Below are 23,156 nucleotides of genomic sequence, written 5' to 3'. Positions count from 1 at the left end.
ATATATATATATATAAATATATATATATTATTATTTATACCATGTAAACACACACACAGGAAACGAGTCCGCACTATATACAGATTCGGACAGTTCTCTTCATTTAAAAACTGATTCAGATTTCGCATCATATGAGCCCTGAAGCACACAATAAAATGTTATGGGAGAAGAAGAAAAAAAAAAGAAAGCTTTAGTCCAAACACATCCCATGATACTCACTACATAGCTCAGCATTAAACCAGCAAACATATTCAGTTTAAAAAAAAAACAAACAAAAAAAACGATGAACCATTAAACTGTTCCAAACATTCAAAATGTATTAGTATTGACTTGGCTACCTCTACACTAAGTTACAGTAAAAAAACAAAAACAAAAGCCAAACGCTTATCATAACTATATCTACAGCGAGGAAGTGAAACATCAAGCAAAGTATCACTCATTTTGGGTTGACCTGCTTTTCTGTTTTAAAGCTGGCTCGATGTAAACAACGATGACAAGAACGTAAACAGAAGTCACGGAAGACGCACCGATTACGGCTGTCCTTTAGAGCGACACTCGGTCATGAGAACACATTCAATAAATCCACAACATTCATTTGCCGTTGTTTCAGCTGGAGATAAACAATTCACTGAAAAACGTAATGTCGTTGGATATCATTCCATTGGACGTTATTTACAGGTTGTATTGCTTGTATACCACCTTTAATTAAAAAAAATAAATAAATAATCATTTTAAACGGTCAACACTCACATCGGCATATGGACAGGTTCCTCTATCCATCCTACATCTGCTGCGGTTAGAGACATCTCCGGAGTGGCCCTCGGCTCCATGTTTGATGGCAACAAATCCAAGATTTCAGCACACGCATCGAAGACGAAGACGCAACGAGAAAGGAATGAAGAGAGAATGCGGAAAATCGTGGACAAACCGACGAGATGAACTCCAGTTGCATTTGCAGACCTCCTAATTTTAAATCGAATCAAGAGGAATTGATATCAAGAGGACCGGCAGGGGAAATTGGTTTAGCGTAGCCCCAGATGTGCGGCCGGTCTGAAATTTCTCCGCTATCTGATACCACTGGGCTGTGAAAAGCAGCTCCGGTTTCCTTTGTAAGTGCTTCGTTTTGCCCCTGTGATAGCATTCCGATTGAATTAGCACCTAGCACTCGGTCCATTTGGGTTATTATAATGGAGAAAGACATTGTGTATGAACTGAGAGCAACCATTACGGGACTGGGGGCCATCTTGGTGCAGAGTGATGGGAAATGGTCATTTAAATTGTATTTTCGCTTACATCATGGATCAGAGACATGTCGAACATAGACAAAGTCAGGGGTTACAATCCTGTCAGATAGGGAATTACGACGTCAGATGCCTTAAAGTCACTTTAGACGGAGCAAACTGTAGGTGGACCTTCTCGCAATTAACTACAATAAATACAGCAAAGCTTTTTCACTCTATTTCTAAAAGAAAACCAACAACAACGTGTATCAGGTGTGTTTTACTCGTTCATGTTTCTAACCCAATCAAATCATTACTATCCCAGAGCTTGTTTTTTCTTTGAAGTTTTAACTAGTTTGCTTGTACAGCTGCGTAAACCAAACGCACGACTGAAACGGTCACTGTCGACTACAGACGTCGTATCCGTTCATTCCACCACGCTTTCATAACGACACACCTCCAAAATGGTAACTTTCCATAGCTCAAAGAAAGTCCCCAGTTTCCCCACTCGTAATTCCACCTTAGAACGCAAATTCGATCTTTCTGACGCGACTCGATCGCACCGTTCGGCCACGACAAGGCTTTCCAGGAACAACAAGGATTTTACAGGAATATCAACTCTTATGAAATCTGTCAACGATTTCAATACAGTTCCTTTAAAAAAAAATAAAATAAAATAAAAAAATAATTTTTAAAAAAAAAGGAAAAAAAAAACAAAAAACATACCATGTCTATTCCGCAATGGTTTATTACACAAGGGGGCATGAAATGCACAACAGAGAGCGAATACAAAATATATATACATATATATGTACAGTACATTGGACAAATTGTGAAATATACAACATTAAACAAATGGTATGCTCACTTCAAGTAATGGATGTCTGTTAACAAAAAGGATGTTGACTGGCATGTTGATTTACTGTGAGAACGTCATAACGCACAAGACCGTATTGTGTCATATTTATAAAGTAAGATCATATTCCTTCAAAGCATGGCGTATAGAATGCCATCGAGCCAGCCTCTAAGGCGCCCAAGCTCTCTCTCGCTCTCGGGTTCACAGATGTAGATAACGGGATATGAACTAGATCTACCATTTTGAGGTAATCAAGGCTAAAACACCTGCATACAAACACATGCTTAACAGTGTTTATTTATTTATTATATATATATATATATATATGTATAGTCATTGGGTGAATGGAATAGTATTACACAATACTGACCGATTTGATTCCAACAGATGATCGTGTGTCTGTAATTGTGTGATGATGGTGAGCATATTATGCTTTTCGTTACCAATGTATATGAATAGAACATCCCAAAAAACAGGATATTAGCAAATTCAGTGTTGGGGGACAAAGAACAATGGCATACATCTGCAATGGAAAATGGAAACTGCCATAAAATGGAAATTCTACAACATGAACTGCTAAAGTTTTAAACTAAGCAATCATTACAAAGAAGAAGGAAAAAAAAAAAGCACCACTTGTTTTGTTCATCAATAACAATCCGCGATTGTAAGAAAAAAAAAACAAATCGATTTCTTCCACAGTTCACAAAAAGTCAGAATAAAGCGGTTCTTGCTGCTTTAGTTGCAAAAAGACAAACAAAAAAAAAAAAACAGGTAAAGTTTAAACAGCGACTGCAGAGCAAAGGTCTCAGGAAGGATAAAAAGCGCTCTGTCTGAGCAAAAGGAAAGCAGACAGCGACGTCCACAGAGATATCCACAGAAGCAAACGAACACCGGGTGAAAACGGCCTTCCCGGAGCCCCAGTGTCCGAAAAGAAGAATAAAAAAAAAAGGTAAAAGAGACAAACAGCAAGTCCCTTAGAGAGAGGAAATCAGACAAAGAACGTTACAGACTGGAGTTGTAAAAAATGAAAGGATGGTGAAAGTCATGAAGGACAAATAGGCGACGAAGATTCAGTCTCAGCAGGAGGGCCTCGGCTGTTTCATACAGTAATGTGCTTCAGTGGCAGACACGTACGCAGACTCTGGAAAGAAGTCTTCATGAAACTCAGCCAAAAACCTACCACAGAGAAGGGGGGAAAAAATAAAAATAATGACAAACGTGTTACTGAAAAAATTCTAAAAATGGCAGTAATAACAAAGCAGAGTAACGTGAAGTCAAGTAGCTTCAGAGAACTGGGGGAAAAATATATATAACCATCGAAGAGCGGTGCCTTAAAAACGACTACCTGTTAAAACAACTGCTGCACATCTGGCCGAGCGACATTACACAACATATGGCAACGTTAATGACGGGCATTGTTACAAAGCAGAATTACATCAATATAAACTCAGAAATAAACATTTTCAGTTAAAATGCATATTTCTGTCTAATGAGCAAGACAAACAGGTGGTGATGAGAAACTCCGACAGGATACAAGAAAGAAACCTGTGCACAGGTCTCATGTATGTATGTAGATTTTGTAACGAATATCCTTTTGTTATTCCGATGGAAACGCACAACAGTTGTGTGTTTTTTTTTTTTTTGGGGGGGTGGGGGTGGGGGGGTGGGGTGTGTGTGTCAGTTATCATATTCGTGATATATTTGAATGAAGGACCAAGCAGCTAAAACACTGGATTGTTAATCAGAGATCAGGGTTCAAGCCCCAGCACTGCAAAGATGCCAGAGTTTGGGGATGAGGATCGGAAGGCCATGGGTTCGAATCCCAAATACACAACGCTGAAAATGGTGGGCTCAATTGCTCACTCATTTTCTACCGCTTATCCGAACTACCTCGGGTCACGGGGAGCCTGTGCCTATCTCAGGCGTCATCGGGCATCAAGGCAGGATACACCCTGGACGGAGTGCCAACCCATCACAGGGCACACACACACACACACACACACACACACACACACACACACACACACACACTACGGACAATTTTCCAGAGATGCCAATCAACCTACCATGCATGTCTTTGGACTGGGGGAGGAAACCGGAGTACCCGGAGGAAACCCCCGAGGGACGAGGAGAACATGCAAACTCCACACACACAAGGTGGAGGCGGGAATCGAACCCCCAACCCTGGAGGTGTGAGGCAAACGTGCTAACCACTAAGCCACCAATTCAATTGCTCAGTTGCATAATTTGAAATAAAATGTAAGTCACTCTGGATAAGCGAATGTAAAGTACATAGAAAGTTTGGGCCCTTGAGCAAGGCCCTTAACCCCCTACTATTGTCTGACCATGTGTTCATAAAGGATCCAAACTTTCCTGTAATATAAATGTGACAAGCAAACGCTTCTTACATCTCAGCTCGTACTATAGTTTACTGATGGAGGTGTTTAGAGAGCATTCGCTAAACAGACAGGAAGTAACACTGATTTATGCTCCCGATGTTTATACCTAGAACAACCTCCAAACTTTTGTACTCGGCTGAATAATCTCCTGTGATAAAAGACGGGCTGCGCCGCCGCCGCTCCACAACGTTAGAAGTGTTTGGTCACCAACACCAGCTGTCCCAACAGATTCTCTCTTTCAAAAGATTAGAAGGAAATCGCAGCGGCTCGCATTATGATGATTATCAATTACGTGACAGACACGACGGTGCGTCTCTTTGTTGCTCTGCGCTGGCCTTCTTCTCGATAAGAGAGCTGAGACACTTCAGAGCTTAATTAACTCCACTGAACATGAGAAGCACAAACCGCCATGGATCCTGAAAACCTGTCAAAGCTTTAGACGTGCCCAGGAAACTTCCGGAGAATTCCCAATTAAACTGCAGAATCCGACAAAGTGTGTGAGCAAAAAAGCGTACGGTTTAATATGAAGTGACCTTGAAGAGTAGCGTTAAGCTAAATGTGTCTGAGGAAAACAAAGGAAATCTAGACTAATATTTAATAAAACATTTATACTGATAATATTTAACATCACGTAGCCAAGACAAAGCAAAGATAACATTTAAACAGTGTCTCTGTGTTTCTCACTTTCTCCCCTTGTGTGTCTCTCTCTTTTTCTGGTATGTGTCTCTCTCAAATTATAGGTCTCTCTCCCCTTAAATGCATCTTTCTCACTCTCTCTTCCCTTGTGTGTGCTCGGTCCTCTCTCAGTCCTTCTCCCGTTCTGCGTGTCTCTTCCCCATCTTATAGGTCTCTCACTCTCTCTCTCCTTGTGTGCGCCCTATGTGTCTTTCCCTCCCCTTGTGTGTCCGTGTGTCTCTCACCCCTTGTGTACCCACTGTATGTGCCCCCGTGTGTGCCCAGTATGTCTCTTTCCCTCCCCCTTTTCCCCAATGTGTGTCTCTTTCCCCCCTGGTGTAACCCCATGTGTAACCCCCCTTATGTGCGACTCTCGCTCTCCTCGTGTGCCCTCGTGTCTCTCTCTCTCTCCAACCTTGTGTGCGTGTCCTGTGTTTACCCCGTGTGTGTGTCTCTCCCGCTCTTCTCTCTCCCCTTGTGTGCGGCCCGTGCCCCCCCCACACCTCTCTCTGTCTCTCTCCCCTTGTGTGCGGCCCGTGCCCCCCCCACGCCTCTCTCTGTCTCTCTCCCCTTGTGTGCGGCCCGTGCCCCCCCCACGCCTCTCTCTGTCTCTCTCCCCTTGTGTGCGGCCCGTGCCCCCCCCCACACCTCTCTCTGTCTCTCTCCCCTTGTGTGCGGCCCGTGCCCCCCCCCACACCTCTCTCTGTCTCTCTCCCCTTGTGTGCGGCCCGTGCCCCCCCCCCACCTCTCTCTGTCTCTCTCCCCTTGTGTGCGGCCCGTGCCCCCCCCCACACCTCTCTCTGTCTCTGGCCCGTGGTGTGGGGCCCGGGCCCCCCCCACCACCCCTCTCTTTCCCTCTCCCCTTGGTTGGGGCCCGGGCCCCCCCCCCACCTCTCTCTGTCTCTCTCCCCTTGTGTGCGGCCCGGGCCCCCCCCCACACCTCTCTCTGTCTCTCTCCCCTTGTGTGCGGCCCGTGCCCCCCCCACACCTCTCTCTGTCTCTCTCCCCTTGTGTGCGGCCCGTGCCCCCCCACACCTCTCTCTGTCTCTCTCCCCTTGTGTGCGGCCTGTGTCTCGCACGGCATGTCTCTCTCTCGCCTTATAGGTCTCTCTCTATCTCTCTCCCCTTGTGTGTGCCTCCCTCTCCCCTTCTCTCTCTCTCTCTCTCTCTCGCTCTTACACACACACACGTATGTAACAGATGGGATTAACTTCAATCAGTCTTGCTGAGATCTATTTAACCGCGTCCCATCATGCACGGCTTCCCACTGTTCCAGCACTGTTTAAAACAATGACCTAATTCAGCGTTGTTCATTACAGGACAACTGTATCAGCACAGTGACGAGGGGAAAAACAACATTACTATGCAAATAAACAGAAAGAAGATGCAATGCTTCTGTTTCCACCAGGTAGAAAACCCTCACTGTTAGTCCCAAAACTCAGCGTTGGCGAGTAAAAGGAGGGAAAAAGCTCTCGTCTACTGGTTCCACAGCGCCGAGTGCTGGCGGGAGGTGACGCTACAGCACTTTTAATTAGAGCACAGAATAATAAATCCTGTGGATTTGAGGCCAGCTAAAGATCGCTGTGCCGGATTTAGAGATTAGTCCAGAGGTTTGTGTAATGCCCACTGATATCTCTAACATTTAATGTGAATTCTAACACACTTAGCCACACGCACACACACACACACACACACACGTCTCCAGACAGGAAATGAGTGCTGGCTCCACAGAACACCTTACAACGTACCACCTGATCATTTCACCTTAACAAGGAAATAGCAGAAGCCGCCCTCCTGCGCTACTTCCTGAATCGATAAACCAGACGAGACGCAAATCAGACGGTTCCGCGCCGGCGTGATGAGCCTTTCTGAGGTTATCATATAGAGATTAGAGATTACGACCCTTTCATGCTGGCAAAGGGCGAATGGTGTAAGTATAAAGAGGTGATTGGTGTTTGTAAAGGAGAACGGAGGACAAATATTTTTGGTTAACTTTCAACTTCTTTAAAACTGATCCAAAGAGCAGTCAGTGTTATTCCCTGAAGAATTCTAAGTTCTGTGAGTAAGACAGAGACACACAGAGAGAGAGAGAGAGAGAGAGAGAGAGAGAGAGAGAGAGAGAGAGAGAAGTCAAGGAGAGACGGAGACTGAAAGACAAAAAGAGAGTGGAGGAGAGATGAAGAGTAAGAGAAAGACAAAAAGAGAGTGGAGGAGAGATGAGTACGAGAAAGACAAAAAGAGAGTGGAGGAGAGATGAGTACGAGAAAGACAAAAAGAGAGTGGAGGAGAGATGAGTACGAGAAAGACAAAAAGAGAGTGGAGGAGAGACAGAAAGACTTCTGAGAGAGAGAGAGAGATTCTTGCAGTTACGACATGTTCACATTAACAAGTGCAAAACACTAATGCTTTTTTTCTCCAGTCGGTTTGCATCATTCAGCTTCTCCTGCTGCGCGCATACACACACACACACACACACACACACTAAAATAACATATCTAATATGTTCATAATTACATATCATAACTACATACATAATTAATATACCTGAATAAATCTCTATTATTCTATTTATATACAGTATATAAAACTTTCCTGGATGTTTTCAACTGTCCTTCAGGAACTGACCAAATCTCTTCCTTTCTCACTGGGAGTTAAAAGATTCACGCAAACTCGTCCCGCTGCTCGCCCTCGTCTCGTAATATCTGTCTACCGAGACGTGAAAATCCCCAGCTATCGTTTAAAATCGGTGAAAAACGAATCTTTTCATCTGCGCCGTCGCGTCTCTGCTGGATTGATTGAGGTGTCTACAGGAAGTACAGTCATTTGTGTCCACTGCCATCTGCTCCAGCATGAGCTTATCAACTCGGCAATGAAGTGCGACTTGGGGCTGAACTGCTGAGGACGATTTAATATAAGTGAAGGAAGGAAGAAAAGAGGGGGGAAAACAAAAAAACACCTTACACAAATGCTGCTGAACATAATCAAGTGAAAGTTAACACTATAAAGGTGTATAATGTGTCTGTTATGCTCAATACAAAAATGTGCCGTTCCTGTAAAATTAAGAAAGAGTTAAAAAAAGAAAATAAGATATTTAAACCTCTAACCTATTTGCACAATCCCTGCTATCCTGTGAACGCTTGTCAGAGGTAAAATGGTGAGAAGTGCAGTGTGCCACATGAGCACGGGTTTTGACACCATATTGGAACCTTCATCAGACTTGCAGTGGAGTGAATTTTACCTGAGAAAAAGCTCCAAGTGCTTCACCAAGGCCCTTAGATTCTTCTCAGGCATGTGCATCTTTCCCAGGATCTCAGGAAGCTTCACTGCGAGAGAGAAGGCAGAGATTTCAAGGTTATAAGTGACACTACCACCATCAGGTGCGTCTCAATCAGCTTCTACGTGAACAGTCGGTGCACTGATTAGAGAGACTACAGCTCCTAGTGCACTTTTTAGTCCATAAGCCAAGGAGCATTAATGTTTACTATCTTCTTTCTGGAAGATTTTCTGAAGCCACTCAGCTAAGAGGGGGTGGGGGGTGGGGGGGCAGTGTGAGAGGGAGTGTGAGAGAGAGTGTGAGAGGGAGTGAGAGAGAGAGTGTGAGAGGGAGTGTATGGGAGAGGGGGTGAGAGAGGGAGTGTGTGAGAGGGAGGGAGTGTGTGTGTGAGAGAGAGAGAGAGAGAGAGAGAGAGAGAGAGAGGGAGTGTGAGAGAGAGAAAGAGAGTGTGAGAGGGAGTGTGTGAGAGAGAGAGAGGGGGAGTGTGAGAGAGAGAGAAAGAGAGAGAGTGTGAGAGAGGGAGAGAGTGAGTGTGTGTGTGTGTGTGTGAGAGAGAAAGGGAGTGTGAGAGGGAAAGAGTGTGAGAAGGAGAGAGTGAGTGTGTGTGTGAGAGAGAGAGAGGGAGGGAGAGAGAGAGGGAGAGAGAGTGTGAGAGGGAGAGAGAGGGAGTGAGAAAGAGAGTGTGAGAGAGGGAGAGAGAGTGTGAGAGGGAGAGAGAGTGTGAGAGGGAGAGAGAGGGAGTGAGTGATAGAAAAAGTGTGATAGAAAGAGTGGGAGAGTGAGTGAGAGAGACAAATAAAGGGAAAAAAGTAGGACGAACTCTCAGCCGACGATTTCTACAAATCTTCACTTATTTCAAGTTCTATATATAACTTGTTTGAGTGAGGACATTTAAGTGTTTACAGACGTGCACTAGGCAGCTTACGATCCTACCTCAGGCCCCATGACTGAAACGTGTGTGGTTAAACTTGCACGTTTATATAACGGATAAAAATAACATATCTGACAGCAGCTGATGAGGAAACTAGAAAGTCCCCGGTGTGCGAGTGTGCAGTGATCCAGCGATCTTACCTGTGCCTTAACTCGTGCGCACTATATCCTGATAGGAGACCAGAGAGCTGATTGAGACGCAGCCGTAATTATCTAAGCTTAATTTTTTCGCTTTGAAAGAAGACGCTCACCTTGATCTAGTCTAGACTGTGAAATTCGAGCAGGATTCAGGAGTGTATAGAAACGCCGGATGCGTTAGCTTTAGCACTTTAGAACTTCTAATGCATGCTATATATCCCTAGTGTTCCACTTATGAAGGCTTGGACTCTTATCTTACTGATATGTCCGACACGAGGCGAGGCACATTAAGCAAAGTGCACGGAAGAGTCGGCGCTCGAGGTGATGGATGAGCTGATGCTAATTTTATAATACGTACAGGTATATTTTCTATACAGTGCAGATAACGCTGTCCAACCAGCCGGGAATAAAAAAGCGCTCTGTTATTACATTCGGATAACAGACGGCAGACTCTTTTACCCGAAACTGGCTATTTTGTATACGTATCGAATTCAGGTGAATCAAGTGAGGTGTGAAAGTGAATCAACGATAAGAGCGAGCCGACTAACAGGACTCACCGAACAGGCGGAGGAGATGCTGTGAGCCGTACAAGTAGGACGGAGGGGGAGGCTGATCGCTCAGGGGGTAGTTGTCGGGCATCAGACGCCAACTCAGCACCTGCATTGGGAAAAGGGCGGCGTTGAGTCTCTCAGATAACGAACAGACGGATACGGATCGAATACGGACTGAAAGAGCTCACAGGACAAATACGTGGCTGAACAATTTTATCCTGATCGCAAAGTCTGAAGCTGGCACGCAGCCTAAACACAGCACTGTTGTTTACTAAAGAAAAGAAAGAGTACTGGGAGAAGTGTTATATTCACACTGGTTCCTCACTGGAGCAAATAGTAAACGTTAAGATCACGTCACTGCTGATACGATGAAGTGAGGAGAGTTGTCTCGAACTCGGTCTTTAATAATCAGTGTTTCCTTTAAGATTCTTTACATTTGTTTTTTTTTGTTTTTTTTTTAACATTTACAGACATTGGAAAGTTTGGTGGTTTCTTGAGAACATGTCATTCTTATAAGGGAACATATTTGTATTCACATCACTTACAACTCACAAAACATAACCTTCATGCTTCAGAACTTAGCGTCCGTAAACTGGTCAATGCCACGAGAATGACCCCCTTTTTTTTTTAGCCGTTATTCGTCACGGCGGTCAAATCTTTCGGTCCGCAGCACTGCTGCTCGCTGGATGTTTATTTTTCTTCGCAAGCAAAAATGCTACACGAGGTTGTGTGTGAAAATCAGAGGAGATAGAAATACTTTAGCTGAGACATTTCTCCTCATTCTGATGGTTCATGTGAGCATTAGCTGGAGCTGCCGGTGCGTGTGTGTACGTATGATGTCATGCACTGAGCCGCTGCCACGTGATTGGCTGATTAGTTAAGTGAGTGAAATAGGATATAATGTTCCTAATAAAGTGCTCGGTAATTGTGCAGGCTTCAGCTTACAGTAAGTGTACAGAACAGTAAGACAGTGACTCAGCTTGTTTTATAGCAAGAGCAATGTTCACGGTGCCAGGACTGTATAAAACGTTTGTGGGAAGAAAAAACAAACCGGGTAACCATGACGTCACGTGACAGGGCTTGGGAGTTGTTTATGCTTTACGCAGCGTCAATCAATCAAACAGCCTCTTCCTGTTAAAGTGGGAGTTTAGAGACGAAGCAGCTCCTTCAGTGGAAGCTTGATGTCTGGACTGCAAGACTTTGTTGTATACAAACAGGTTTAATTGCCTGCATTTGGAAGGGTCGGTGTGGCAGATGTCCGGGTTCGGCGCGTCTTCCGTCGTGTTTTGTGACGGTCTCTGATTTCTCTCTACACTCGTTCATCTTGAGTGACTTTTAAGTGCAAAAGTTTACACCCCCTCCTCGCTTCCATGGTGTCTTAGCAGAGATCTACTGCCATCTAGTGGAAACAAAGACCGTATTTTCTTGGGATTCTTTAATATGAGGTGAGATGTTTGAAGGTGACTGCGAAATGAAATCATAGCATGAAGACATAGGCACATAATTCTATATATAGGCTCCTGCTGAAAAAACTACATACCATCAAAACTTCTGAAAGGTTCAAATCAACTGCAATATTAGTAATATTAATAATAATCATAATAAATAACAGAAACATTTTAAGTTATAAAGACAGAATGAGACCCTCAGTGCCTTAATTCTGGGCTCCTTTTACAGCTATCCAGAAAATATTTTTGCAATTAAAAAGCTGATAAAAATGAAACCTAGCCGTACCCTGTAACAACTCCACAATGCACATAGTAGCTGTTTTTTTTGTCCGTTTTTCTGCGGGTTCTGACTGCTTGTATTTCTGATACTGATCTGTACCCAGGATCCATTTTTGAGTTCCTTGGTAAAGGTTTACGGCATTACAAGCTTTTTATTTCCCCCAAACATCCTGCTCATCAACTGTAGACTGTACAAACAGTGTTGTGGTTTAAGGAACGTGTTTTTGCTTGTTTCATTTACAACATCTATGCATTCGGCCCCATCTTCAGACCACAACAAGCTTTTCTCCAATGTTATACCAACTGTGACAAAGTGAAGCAGTCATTGGAACGAGTCACTTTCACACACAGGATGGAGTACACACACACACTCACACACACACTCACACACATTTCTACGACCCACAAAGCCACAGGACGGCTTTATGGTTTGAAAACAGCAATTTATCTGCACAAACAGCCTCAGGTCTGGTGTTTAAACTGTATTCTGAAATAAATACAAAAATAAATTACAAACAAAAATAAATAAACAAATAAATATCATTCAAAAATTATAATAATAAATCAGTGTATGGCTGCATGGTGGCAATGTAGTAAAAATGACCACAAAAAATAATAAATAAATAAACAAACAATAAAATAAAATAAAATAATTCACGGGCCAAGAAGTAAGCATTATGGCGTTCACAAATACTAAAGTTGGAATACACAAAAAGCACACACACCAAAACAGGGGAGAAAAACAACCAAAAAACAAAAAAGTAAATAAACAAAGCAAGTCACAAAAAAACACAAACAAAAACAAAACAAACAAAAAAAAAAACACACTAAAAACACAAATAAGGCAAGACAAAACAAAACAAAAAAAAAAAAAACACACACACACACACACACAACAGAAACAACCCAAAATAGACACAAACCAAAACTTGAAAACAACATTAGTGCCACTAATAACACAATGTCACGCATTAAAAGAGAAAGTTCGGCTCAGCAGTTGTATTTAAATCTCACCTCGTTCAGTTCGTTGCTCCGGTGACTCTCGAGGCCTGAGAACACGCCACTGCCGTCTTTACTCGGTGTGAGGGGAAGTGGTGAGGACGAGCCGCTGTGGACTGGTGTTCCTGTTCAAATAAATACATAAACAGCTCACAAACTGAAAGCGTTTAGACGTTAAGTCACAAACTACGTGTACGACTGAGCGCCCGGGGAAACGTCAGGAGGTTAAATGTCAGAAAGTGAACAAAAATTGTGATTCGAGGAACAAAAAGGGAAACATCCAAATTTACACCAGATTTAAAAGCTCAGTGCCTCGAGTCTGTATTAAAAGACTTTTCCAGAGGTTTTGTGTGATTTTGCTACTTCTCCAGCAGCACAGATGAAGATGAAGGTTCACTCACGCTTCTCCAGGTTGAGGAAGAACTTGGGAAGTGGAGTCGGGACTTCAGTGAGCCTGCGTTTGGGTTGAGGTGAGGTGTTACTGCTGCCTCCTCCACCCCCCTCAACACTCTTCTCTCCACCCGAAGTGTTGCGCGTGGAGCGTCTGAGAGAGTGTGTGTTGTCTGTGTCGGGATTAGTGCAGCGGCGGCGCTTCGGTGTTGTTGCTGTGATCACGGGCGAGACCGACGTCTCGTTGTGAGTAGAGTAACCGTCCGTAGACTGAGGAGTGGACGGGTTCAGGCTGGGACTTGGGGAGCGCTCGCCGAGAGACCTGCGACAATGCCAGGAATCACAATTAATGCACAATTAATTAAGTTAATTAATTAACCTTTAGCAACATTTCTAGAATGCACTTCGGAAAAGGAATTTGAGTTACATTTACATTTCTGGCCTTTACCAGCTTTCAAGCTACGAAGCAGGTAAAAAAAGGTCTCTGTGCTTGTCTTCTGTTAGCAACAAGCTAGTCAGTTAACAGGGATGAGTTCTAGATTATTTCCTCTACCAACTACGTCACCTGGTAGAACATCCGGCAGCGTCTCCGAGTGGCTGGAAGAACTTGGACGAGCTGACCTTCTTGAACTGGGCCTGCTCGTTAGGGTACAGGAGGATCACGGGTAAGGTGAAGTCGAAGGTGATCCTCAAGCCGTCCACCATTTCCTTACAGAGCTCCTCGCTGTGGGTGAAAACGGAGTGATATTACTTTCTCCTCTTAACGTTCTTAAAGCAGTCACTGGAGCAGTACAAGTGGACAGCTGTGTGTAAAATAATCACAAAGTCCGGAAACATGGACAGTAAATGTGAACACTTTATAGGTTCTTAATACTGTGGCCGCCACAGTGTTTTTTAGTGACTTCGCTGGAGTGTGTTTGCTGTGCTGTGTTTTTAAGCAGCGTCGCTGTAATGTTTTGTAGTGTGTTCGCTGTAGTGTTTTTTTATAGCAGCGTCGCTGTAGTGTTTTTTTATAGCAGCGTCGCTGTAGTGTTTTTTTTTAGCAGCGTCGCTGTAGTGTTTTTTTTAGCAGCGTCGCTGTAGTGTTTTTTTTTAGCAGCGTCGCTGTAGTGTTTTTTTTAGCAGCGTCGCTGTAGTGTGTTTTTTTTAGCAGCGTCGCTGTATTGTTTTTTTTAGCAGCGTCGCTGTAGTGTGTTTTTTTTAGCAGCGTCGCTGTAGTGTGTTTTTTTAGCAGCGTCGCTGTAGTGTTTTTTTTAGCAGCGTCGCTGTAGTGTTTTTTTTAGCAGCGTCGCTGTAGTGTTTTTTTTAGCAGCGTCGCTGTAGTGTTTTTTTTAGCAGCGTCGCTGTAGTGTTTTTTTTAGCAGCGTCGCTGTAGTGTTTTTTTTAGCAGCGTCGCTGTAGTGTTTTTTTTAGCAGCGTCGCTGTAGTGTTTTTTTTAGCAGCGTCGCTGTAGTGTTTTTTTTAGCAGCGTCGCTGTAGTGTTTTTTTTAGCAGCGTCGCTGTAGTGTTTTTTTTAGCAGCGTCGCTGTAGGGTTTTTTTTTAGCAGCGTCGCTGTAGGGTTTTTTTTTAGCAGCGTCGCTGTAGGGTTTTTTTAGCAGCGTCGCTGTAGTGTTTTTTTTAGCAGCGTCGCTGTAGTGTTTTTTTTTAGCAGCGTCGCTGTAGTGTTTTTTTTTAGCAGCGTCGCTGTAGTGTTTTTTTTTAGCAGCGTCGCTGTAGTGTTTTTTTTTAGCAGCGTCGCTGTAGTGTTTTTTTTTAGCAGCGTCGCTGTAGTGTTTTTTTTTTAGCAGCGTCGCTGTAGTGTTTTTTTTTAGCAGCGTCGCTGTAGTGTTTTTTTTTAGCAGCGTCGCTGTAGTGTTTTTTTTTTAGCAGCGTCGCTGTAGTGTTTTTTTTTTAGCAGCGTCGCTGTAGTGTTTTTTTTTAGCAGCGTCGCTGTAGTGTTTTTTTTTTAGCAGCGTCGCTGTAGTGTTTTTTTAGCAGCGTCGCTGTAGTGTTTTTTTTAGCAGCGTCGCTGTAGTGTTTTTTTTAGCAGCGTCGCTGTAGTGTTTTTTTTAGCAGCGTCGCTGTAGTGTTTTTTTTTAGCAGCATCGCTGTAGTGTTTTTTTTTAGCAGCATCGCTGTAGTGTTTTTTTTTAGCAGCATCGCTGTAGTGTTTTTTTTTTAGCAGCATCGCTGTAGTGTTTTTTTTTTAGCAGCATCGCTGTAGTGTTTTTTTTAGCAGCATCGCTGTAGTGTTTTTTTTACAATCTCCTAAAACACGTTTATGTATAATAATGATCAGTGGACCCACACACAGCACATTCTCTGTCCTGTGCTCAGAACCCCATTTGTCTGTGGGCTTTATTTCCACACCGTACTAGTTTTACTTACTTCTTCTCAGGCGGTACGTAGTGTGGGCTCATGCTGGACTGCGTGGAGCTCTGAGGAAGCCGAAAGCGCTCGTTGGCAGAAAAAGCAGCGTTTATAGTGAAGTGTTTCACGTAGGACTCGAGGATGTTTACTATGTTCATCTGGCATGGCAGCTTCACCAGCTACAGACAAACACGAGAAGATTCACATGTACAAGAGACACATGAGCAGAGCTGCCTTGCCTGGGTTTCAATCTCTTTAACAGATCCATGTTGCCTTCCTCCTCACTCTACAAAATTATAATACAGTATCAGAATACGATTGAGGCCAACAAGGTCACGCGAGTCCTGGACTCAAATGCTTTTTTTCACTATGGAACAATAAACACAATGCTGTTCTGACTGGAAGAAAACACACCTCAGGGGTGGTTACAGTATTAAATAAAGACCTAACATGTCTACATATGCGGTCGTTGACCTTTTTCCTCTTGTTGACGTAATAGCAGTCATCCTCCAGCTTCTTCTTCAGCACATCAGGGATGTCGATGTTGATTGTGATGCTCTTCTCCTCATTCTCCCGTTTTGGGTGCACCTCCTGCTCTTCTTTCTATGAGAGGGAAAAGAAAAAAAACATTTCATCAAACGAGCAACGAATGTGAAAAAGAAAAATATTTTAATAACCGTACTGAAAGTTGCTTTAGCTCTTGGACTTCTTCCATTATTATCATTCACTGGATCAGCGTTACTGAATAAGAAAATCTGAGAAAGATCTCACACAGCAGGCGTTTTTATGGTAAAGCATTCTGTAAGTTGATTTCTGTAAGTAGATTTATTTTATTTTAGTGTTTAACTTATTTACCATTCAGATAAGCTTCTGTGTAGCTCTAGAGTTTGTTGCATTGGCTTTGAGATAGTTTTTTTTAATAGCCCCCTAGGATTTGATTTAATAAATAAATAAATAAAATAAAATAAAATATGTTTATTTTATTTATTTAATAAATAAATAAAGATAGAGATATAGATAGATAGATAAATAAATAAATAAAATCAAATTAAAATAATAAAATTAAAGCTGCTGCACAATCAAGTGCTTTGGCCACAACAATCACCAAAAAATAAAAAATTAATTAATAAATAAATATTTGGAGGACCAGCTAATTGTTTCATTGACCTTTAGGTAAGGTGCCTTCTAGCAGTTAACAAAGAAAACATAGCAACAGCATTGTACACACACAATAATTAAATAACACACACGTACCATTTCATCAAAATCCTCAGATGACTCGCTCTCACTTTTTAAAGTCTCTGGGTCTGAATTGTCCTCGTCACCGTCTTCAGATGATGAAATCAAAGCTGTTCCGGAGATTCAGAGAAATATGGCAAAGTTCAGGTAAAAAAGGAATTGGATAAACTACGAAGAATTACCAGAGACAGAGGGATTTCTCTGGAACTGCTAATCCCGGTGATACATGGATATCTTTTTAGGTGAATATGACCTGAATGATGCAAATCCTAAACAAGCCACTAATGTCTGAGGCTTTGTGTGAAAATAGTGGAAAAAAGACTTCTAAACTTTTAGAAAACAGGTGTGAAAACTTACGATCATCGCTCTCCTCCTTTTCTTCTTCAGGTAAGCTTTTTAACACGGAGTTAACACCTGGCAAACGACAACGTCTCTTCCTCCATCCTTTTCTCCTCCTGTAAAAAAAAAAAACAAAACAAACAAGGCATTTGGTTTGTAGTTTGACGTCAATAATCTGATGACGTTTTACGCTTGTTCTGCTTTGAATTAAGTGTAAATGCAAATATCTAAGAAAACACAAACACTACGATTAAATTCATTACATTCATTTTTGGCACGTGAACATATTTGTGTTCAGTGGAAACAACCTGCCTGTGTGTCTGAGAGGCGTTTGTTTTAAACTACTTAGCAATCTATATAAAAACACCAGCATTAATCCAAACGCACATTCGAGCCAAAGCTTTCCGAGCCAGTTTACGCTGCAACTTGCGGTTGTCCTCGGAATCTCGGAGCACATGATCCTCGGCAGCCCAGCGATCCCAGCTGTGGAATAAACACAACATTACAACGGTTAGTAACATTGTGGAGAAGGGAAGCGGATCTAATCCCAGTGTGTCAGAACAGGAGAAACTGTAGCGTTACTGAACTCCGGATCATAGAGCTATAGAGTTATATGGTATGCGGTAGCCTAGTGGTTAAGGCGAGATGTGGTAGATCTTTCACTTTTATGGAAGTCTACAAAGAATTCAATATTAAATAAAAATATATTTGTGTTAAAAAAAAACAGAATATTATCTTGCTTTTGGAAAAATAAGGTGAAAGAGTGAGTATTGATGAAAACACCCCTGCATTACAAACCCCCTCCTTTTTTTCCCTCTCTTTCCCCCCCTCCAGGCAGTCCCTTTTGCCCTGGCTCTGGCCGAGTGGTTAAGGCGTTGGACTACTGATCAGAAGGTCATGAGTTCGAATCCCAGGCCCCTGAGTTAAGGCCATTGACCCTCAATTGATCTCATGTATGAATTTAATTAAATTGTAAGTCACTCTGGATATAAAGGTGTCTGCTAAACGACAGAAATGTAATGTAAATGTAAAATGTAGTTAACTAGCTCACTCGTATAGCTCCAGGTTTTGCCTAGCAACCGAGCCAAAGCTATTTGACTTCATGCTATGTAACTTAGCCTCGATTAGCACCAGTGTGTTTTGAAGCCGGCCTGATTGCTAACATGCTAACGGCTAACACAGCCGCTATGCAGCGTTTGTGTTTCTTACCTTCGGTTCCAGCCGTTGAAGTGAATCAGATATTTAGGGATCCGCTTTCCTTTTTCATCCTTTTCCACTATGATATCCACCACCTACAAAACACGGGCAGTTTGTGTATTAGGGTTGCGATAGAATCCCAGACGGCTGCTGCCTGCTATACAAAACACAGCGCTTTCGAGTGACGTCATCGAGCTGCCTCGGCTAAACGGCTCCTGATGCTTCCTTCACGAGCTCCGTGCATTTACTGTTTACTAATTACAAACGCAACGAAGTCGGTGACGGATTGTTTTGCAATTAAGCGTACAGCTAACTTTGAGCTAGCTATCGATATTGTTGAGTATATTCCTAACATATCCTTATAGTGTAAAACGTGCCAATATCTATTTAGAATGGAAAAGAATCAGAAAACATTGGTCACTATAAATAATATAAATATTCATTCTTCCCAAATCATAAAACTTGTATCTCTGTATGTCTGTTGAACGCTAAACAACATATTTATTATGTAGTGCACTGTAACGAACCAGTGAGGTTGTTTTTAAGTCGTGTGTAAACACATATCGAGCGTATTATTGATGTGCAGCGTTCAATTGACGCACCAAGAGACTATTAGAATCGTTTTAAAGCACAAATTAGGACAAATATACATAAATAAACACAGAGATCTGTGCTAACTGATCGTCATGAGTATAATGTCATTTATTAAAGCAGAATAAATAAATAAAAAGTATATGTTTATATGGTTTTAACTCTATCGAGTCATTGTATGCGTTTGTTTGTTTGTTTGTTTATTTATCTTCCCATCCTTGTGTGCGCGTGCGCTGCTGAACAGAAGTGCACTAATGTCTCGCGCGCACACACGGAAAAGGCCTCGCGGTAGTTTAGATAAGGAACCGAATGCAGGCTAGCAGAGTTATTCGGCTCAATTACACCCCAAACAAACACGCAAACAAACCAAACCAAACCAAACCAAAGCAAAGAGTCGCGTTGCTCAAGAAAGAGAATAACTTCATGAGAACGTCGCAACTTTACTAACTCCCTGCATCCCGCATGTCGGAGTAAACACGCTACCGGACGCAGAAACCGCATTCAAAACAATCAAACTCGTGAAATCAAGTAACACGCACTTGCTACCGCAACACACCAACCAGGAAGCAGGTATCACAGGACCCATGCTAACTAAAACAGTGCACACGTGCACATTTCCGCCATAAAGTTACCTTTGCATCATACAGCACTTTGGCCTTAGACGGATCCGGTTCGAAGCAGAGAACTTTTTCTCCTTTATGGAATTTAAATTTCATTCCCCGAGAGTTCATTTGTTCGTCATGGCGATCAGGAGAGGAGGAATCCAGACCCCCGCTCCTTAACCCATTCCCTGCCGTTCTGTTCGCCAAAAGGAAAATCTACAGAGAGCGCGCGCTATGCTACCGTGTCTAAACGCGGGAACAGAACGAAGGTGGTCCATCCGGGGATCCGTAGAAAGACGTGACGTCAAAAGATTAGGAAGTTGCTGGAATGTAAACAAGACTAACGATAACTGTTATTTATTTATTTATTTATTTATTTATTTATGACGATTATTTTATGTGTTCCTATTTATGACGACATCCAACAATGTCGTTGATTTTGGTTGGAAAAGTTTGTTTTGTAAAAAAAAAAAAAACTTTTCCACATTTTTTAAATAAAATATACTACACTATAGTTCACAAGTATACAAGTATTTATTTACATCGTTCAGTGGAATAAAATTATTTCAGAGTTATAGATACTTTAGCACAATATGAGCTACTTTATGTATAATGGTGTTTAATAATTCTAATGTAAATAGTAAAATGTTTTTACTTTAATCATTTAAAAATAAATACAATTTGGCATTTTTATTATTCCTTTTACATTTGTACATATTCTATAGTAATTCACTCTGTTTAAAAATGTTAAATGTGAATTATATTAAAACAACAACAATGTATATATATAAATATAAACATTTTTAAGTGTGCCAATAATTATATACAGATAGATAGATAGATAGATAGATAGATAGAGCAAAGACAATATTATTTTATTTTTATGCTTATGGTTATTTATTAGAGTTTTTGCTTTTTATTGTTATGCTTGTGACTGAAGGTGTGTATAAAATGTTTAGAATATTTTGAGACGTATAAATTCCTGAGATTCTGCGTTTCATCCACAAGAGGTCGCTCTATACCTTCATTCCTTTTTATCCACGCGTATCTTAGTGCAACAACGACCTTTATTCCCTCAAATGAACCTAAATATTGTTTAATTCACACCGCTGAATTTCGATACCCAATTGTTTGTTTGTGTGTGTGTGTGTGTGTGTGTGTGTGCATGTGAGTTGCATGTTTTCCCCTCTGCTTCAGGGGTTTCCTCCAGGTACTTTGCTTTCCTCCCCCAGTCTAAAGACAGTGCTGTAGGCTGAGTGGTATCTCTTCATTGTCCTTAATGCATGAATTGGTATGAGTGTGTGAGCGACTGTGGTCTTTGATGTGCCCCGATTCTCCTGGGATAGGCTCCAGGTTCCACAAGATCCTGTGTAGGATAAGTGGTACAGAAAATAGATATATGATACATATGAAACAAACACTGAACCATTTGTTAACCCACTAACAAAACCATCAGACAGCACAAATGAATACAAAACAAGCATGAATGAATGCACTGGTAGAAAGTTTCCACCTTCAGAATCTTCTTTGGATGTTTTTATTCTTTTTTCCAGACCCTTATGTGTTACCTCTGCAAACTCTGAAACGACATATGAAACACACCTTAGCACATTTATCAATATGAACATAAGTGAATATTCCTCTACGAAGAATTGATTCATGTTTTGGATTTTATTAGGCGTCATCTTATCAAACAAACATAAAGCTGAAGGAAAAAGAATTGCATCTTGAATGATCATATTCTCATTTATCAACATGATGTTTTGGTATAGATTCTGGATTTTTATTCTCAGAATCTTCATGTAAAAATCCTTGTATTCACATTTTTACAGCTTCTCTTCCAATGTGACCCAAATTGTGCAACTGTCACTTCTTACTTATAATAAATACAGTAAAAAAAAAAAAAAGATATTCTATGATTTGCGTAGTTTGTAAATCTGGTTAGAGTAAAAAGGACCTTTCTATTATTTTTTATTGATTATTTAAAGTTCCAGCATGTGGTCAGAGTTTAGATTTTGGTCTCATGTCCTCAGATTAGCTTCCAAACAAAGTCGTAATGGTGTTTGGCTTCTAGGGCTTCAGTTTGTTTCTGCCAATGAATGAATGCTTTTGAAGATCCTGTGTGTGTTTCTGTGTGCGTGCTTACGTGCATTCATGTACGCATATGTGAGTGTGCAGGGGTCTGTGTGTGTGTGTGTTGTACATGTGTGTGGTACATGTGTGTATGCGTGCATGCATATGTTTACAGTATGTGCTGCCTGTGTGTGTGTGTGTGTGTGTGTTTAACTTCGTGATGTAGGAATGCACAAAATAAAAAAGTAAGTACAGTTTCTGAATATACATTTCTATATCAATTCAACTAATTGCCAAAGAACACGTCATGAGTTTATTCTTATGTAAACTTTATATAGAGTGTGACAGTTTTGAGCTTGTGTGGACACACACACAAACACACACACACACACACACACACACACACACACACACACACACACACACACACACACATATACTGTATAGTATAAGCATTAATAAGCACATCTTGAAAGCTTCATCCCTTACACACCCTTTACATCCAAAATTCAAAATAAAAAAAAGAAAAGAAAAAAGAAAACGTGTTTCTGATTAAATATGTTCAGTCGGCTTAAAGCTGCGCATTCCTTTCTAAATATAGAGGCTTTTGGCATAGCTTCAACTCTGTGTGAGTTTACACACACACAGACAGATAGCTCTTTGGGAAAGTGGGAAAGTGGGAAAGAAAGAAAGAAAGAAAGAAAGAAAGAAAGAAAGAAAGAAAGAGACGATTTAATATTGTTCTTGTTATCACCTCAGATTATTAATACAGGTCTACTGAGTGCACTTGTATTTTGCGTCCCTCATGGTTTTTAAACGCAAAAAAATAAAAACAAAGCTATGGGTTTTAATTGATGTACAAATAAATTGAATTGCAGGACATTCAACATGATACGTGATTGCATCTGATAACAAGATTTCAGGCGATGTGAGGTTTAAACAGAAAACTTTAGAAAAGAAAACTTGCAATGATGTCTCGGTCTGTGAGGAACCCTAGAGCTGCTCTGAGGATAGAAAAAGATGTTAAATGCAGTTATAAAGAGCTATAAAGGAAGGAGAAACAAGGTATTAGAGAATCTGTACTTAAGTGTGTATCACATGCAAAGAGAGGGGTACAAACCACCTGATAAGATTTCAGTTTATCCCAATTTCTATTTACTGGGATAAAGAACTGCAAGATCTGCAAAAAACCTCACACTAGATATTGTATTAATATTGTCTTTGTCCTTTAGAGCTAATCATAAACCTGGCTCTGGCCTGTCCAGTAGCTCTGTCTGGTTGGAAATTCCTCCAGGATCACGTATCTATCTATCTATCTATCTATCTATCTATCTATCTATCTATCTATCTATCTGTCTATCTGTCTGTCTGTCTGTCTGTCTGTCTGTCTGTCTATCTATCTATCTATCTATCTATCTATCTATCTATCTATCTATCTATCTATCTATCTATCTATCTATCTATAATTAATGGAACACTTAAAAATGTATATATAGTGATATACTGTATTTGTCCCCTTACAGTTAGTATCTTATGGACAGACTTGAAGCAGAATCTCTAGCTGTAACAAGTTCAGAGAGCTGTAATAAGTTGTAGAGTGATAAAC

General features: G+C 41.4%; 1 protein-coding gene across 2 annotated transcripts in view; it reads right to left on the bottom strand.

Moving 5' to 3' along the window:
• LOC132839664 (male-specific lethal 3 homolog) overlaps positions 1–19,752 on the bottom strand; it is an 82,715-nt gene extending 62,963 nt beyond the window's left edge. The window contains exons 1-13 of one of the 2 annotated variants that reach the window (XM_060860764.1): positions 19,508–19,746; positions 18,297–18,379; positions 17,475–17,570; positions 17,106–17,203; positions 16,764–16,858; positions 15,984–16,112; positions 15,528–15,688; positions 13,725–13,883; positions 13,171–13,481; positions 12,785–12,894; positions 10,050–10,149; positions 8,389–8,473; positions 1,946–3,252 (exon numbers count right to left, since the gene is read on the bottom strand). In XM_060860764.1, coding sequence (XP_060716747.1) covers positions 3,153–3,252; positions 8,389–8,473; positions 10,050–10,149; positions 12,785–12,894; positions 13,171–13,481; positions 13,725–13,883; positions 15,528–15,688; positions 15,984–16,112; positions 16,764–16,858; positions 17,106–17,203; positions 17,475–17,570; positions 18,297–18,379; positions 19,508–19,606 — 1,626 coding nt within the window. In that variant the 5' untranslated portion in view covers positions 19,607–19,746 and the 3' untranslated portion in view covers positions 1,946–3,152. Of the gene's footprint in view, positions 1–1,945; positions 3,253–8,388; positions 8,474–10,049; positions 10,150–12,784; positions 12,895–13,170; positions 13,482–13,724; positions 13,884–15,527; positions 15,689–15,983; positions 16,113–16,763; positions 16,859–17,105; positions 17,204–17,474; positions 17,571–18,296; positions 18,380–19,507 lie in introns of those variants that run through there. The other variant, XM_060860765.1, reaches the window with a different exon arrangement.
• Positions 19,753–23,156: the final 3,404 nt, after the last annotated feature.

This window comes from Tachysurus vachellii, chromosome 24 (assembly GCF_030014155.1).
Source record: "Tachysurus vachellii isolate PV-2020 chromosome 24, HZAU_Pvac_v1, whole genome shotgun sequence".
Classification (NCBI taxonomy): domain Eukaryota; kingdom Metazoa; phylum Chordata; class Actinopteri; order Siluriformes; family Bagridae; genus Tachysurus; species Tachysurus vachellii.
The sequence above is the reverse complement of the archived record's forward strand: the minus strand, read 5'-3'. Positions and strand labels throughout refer to the sequence as shown.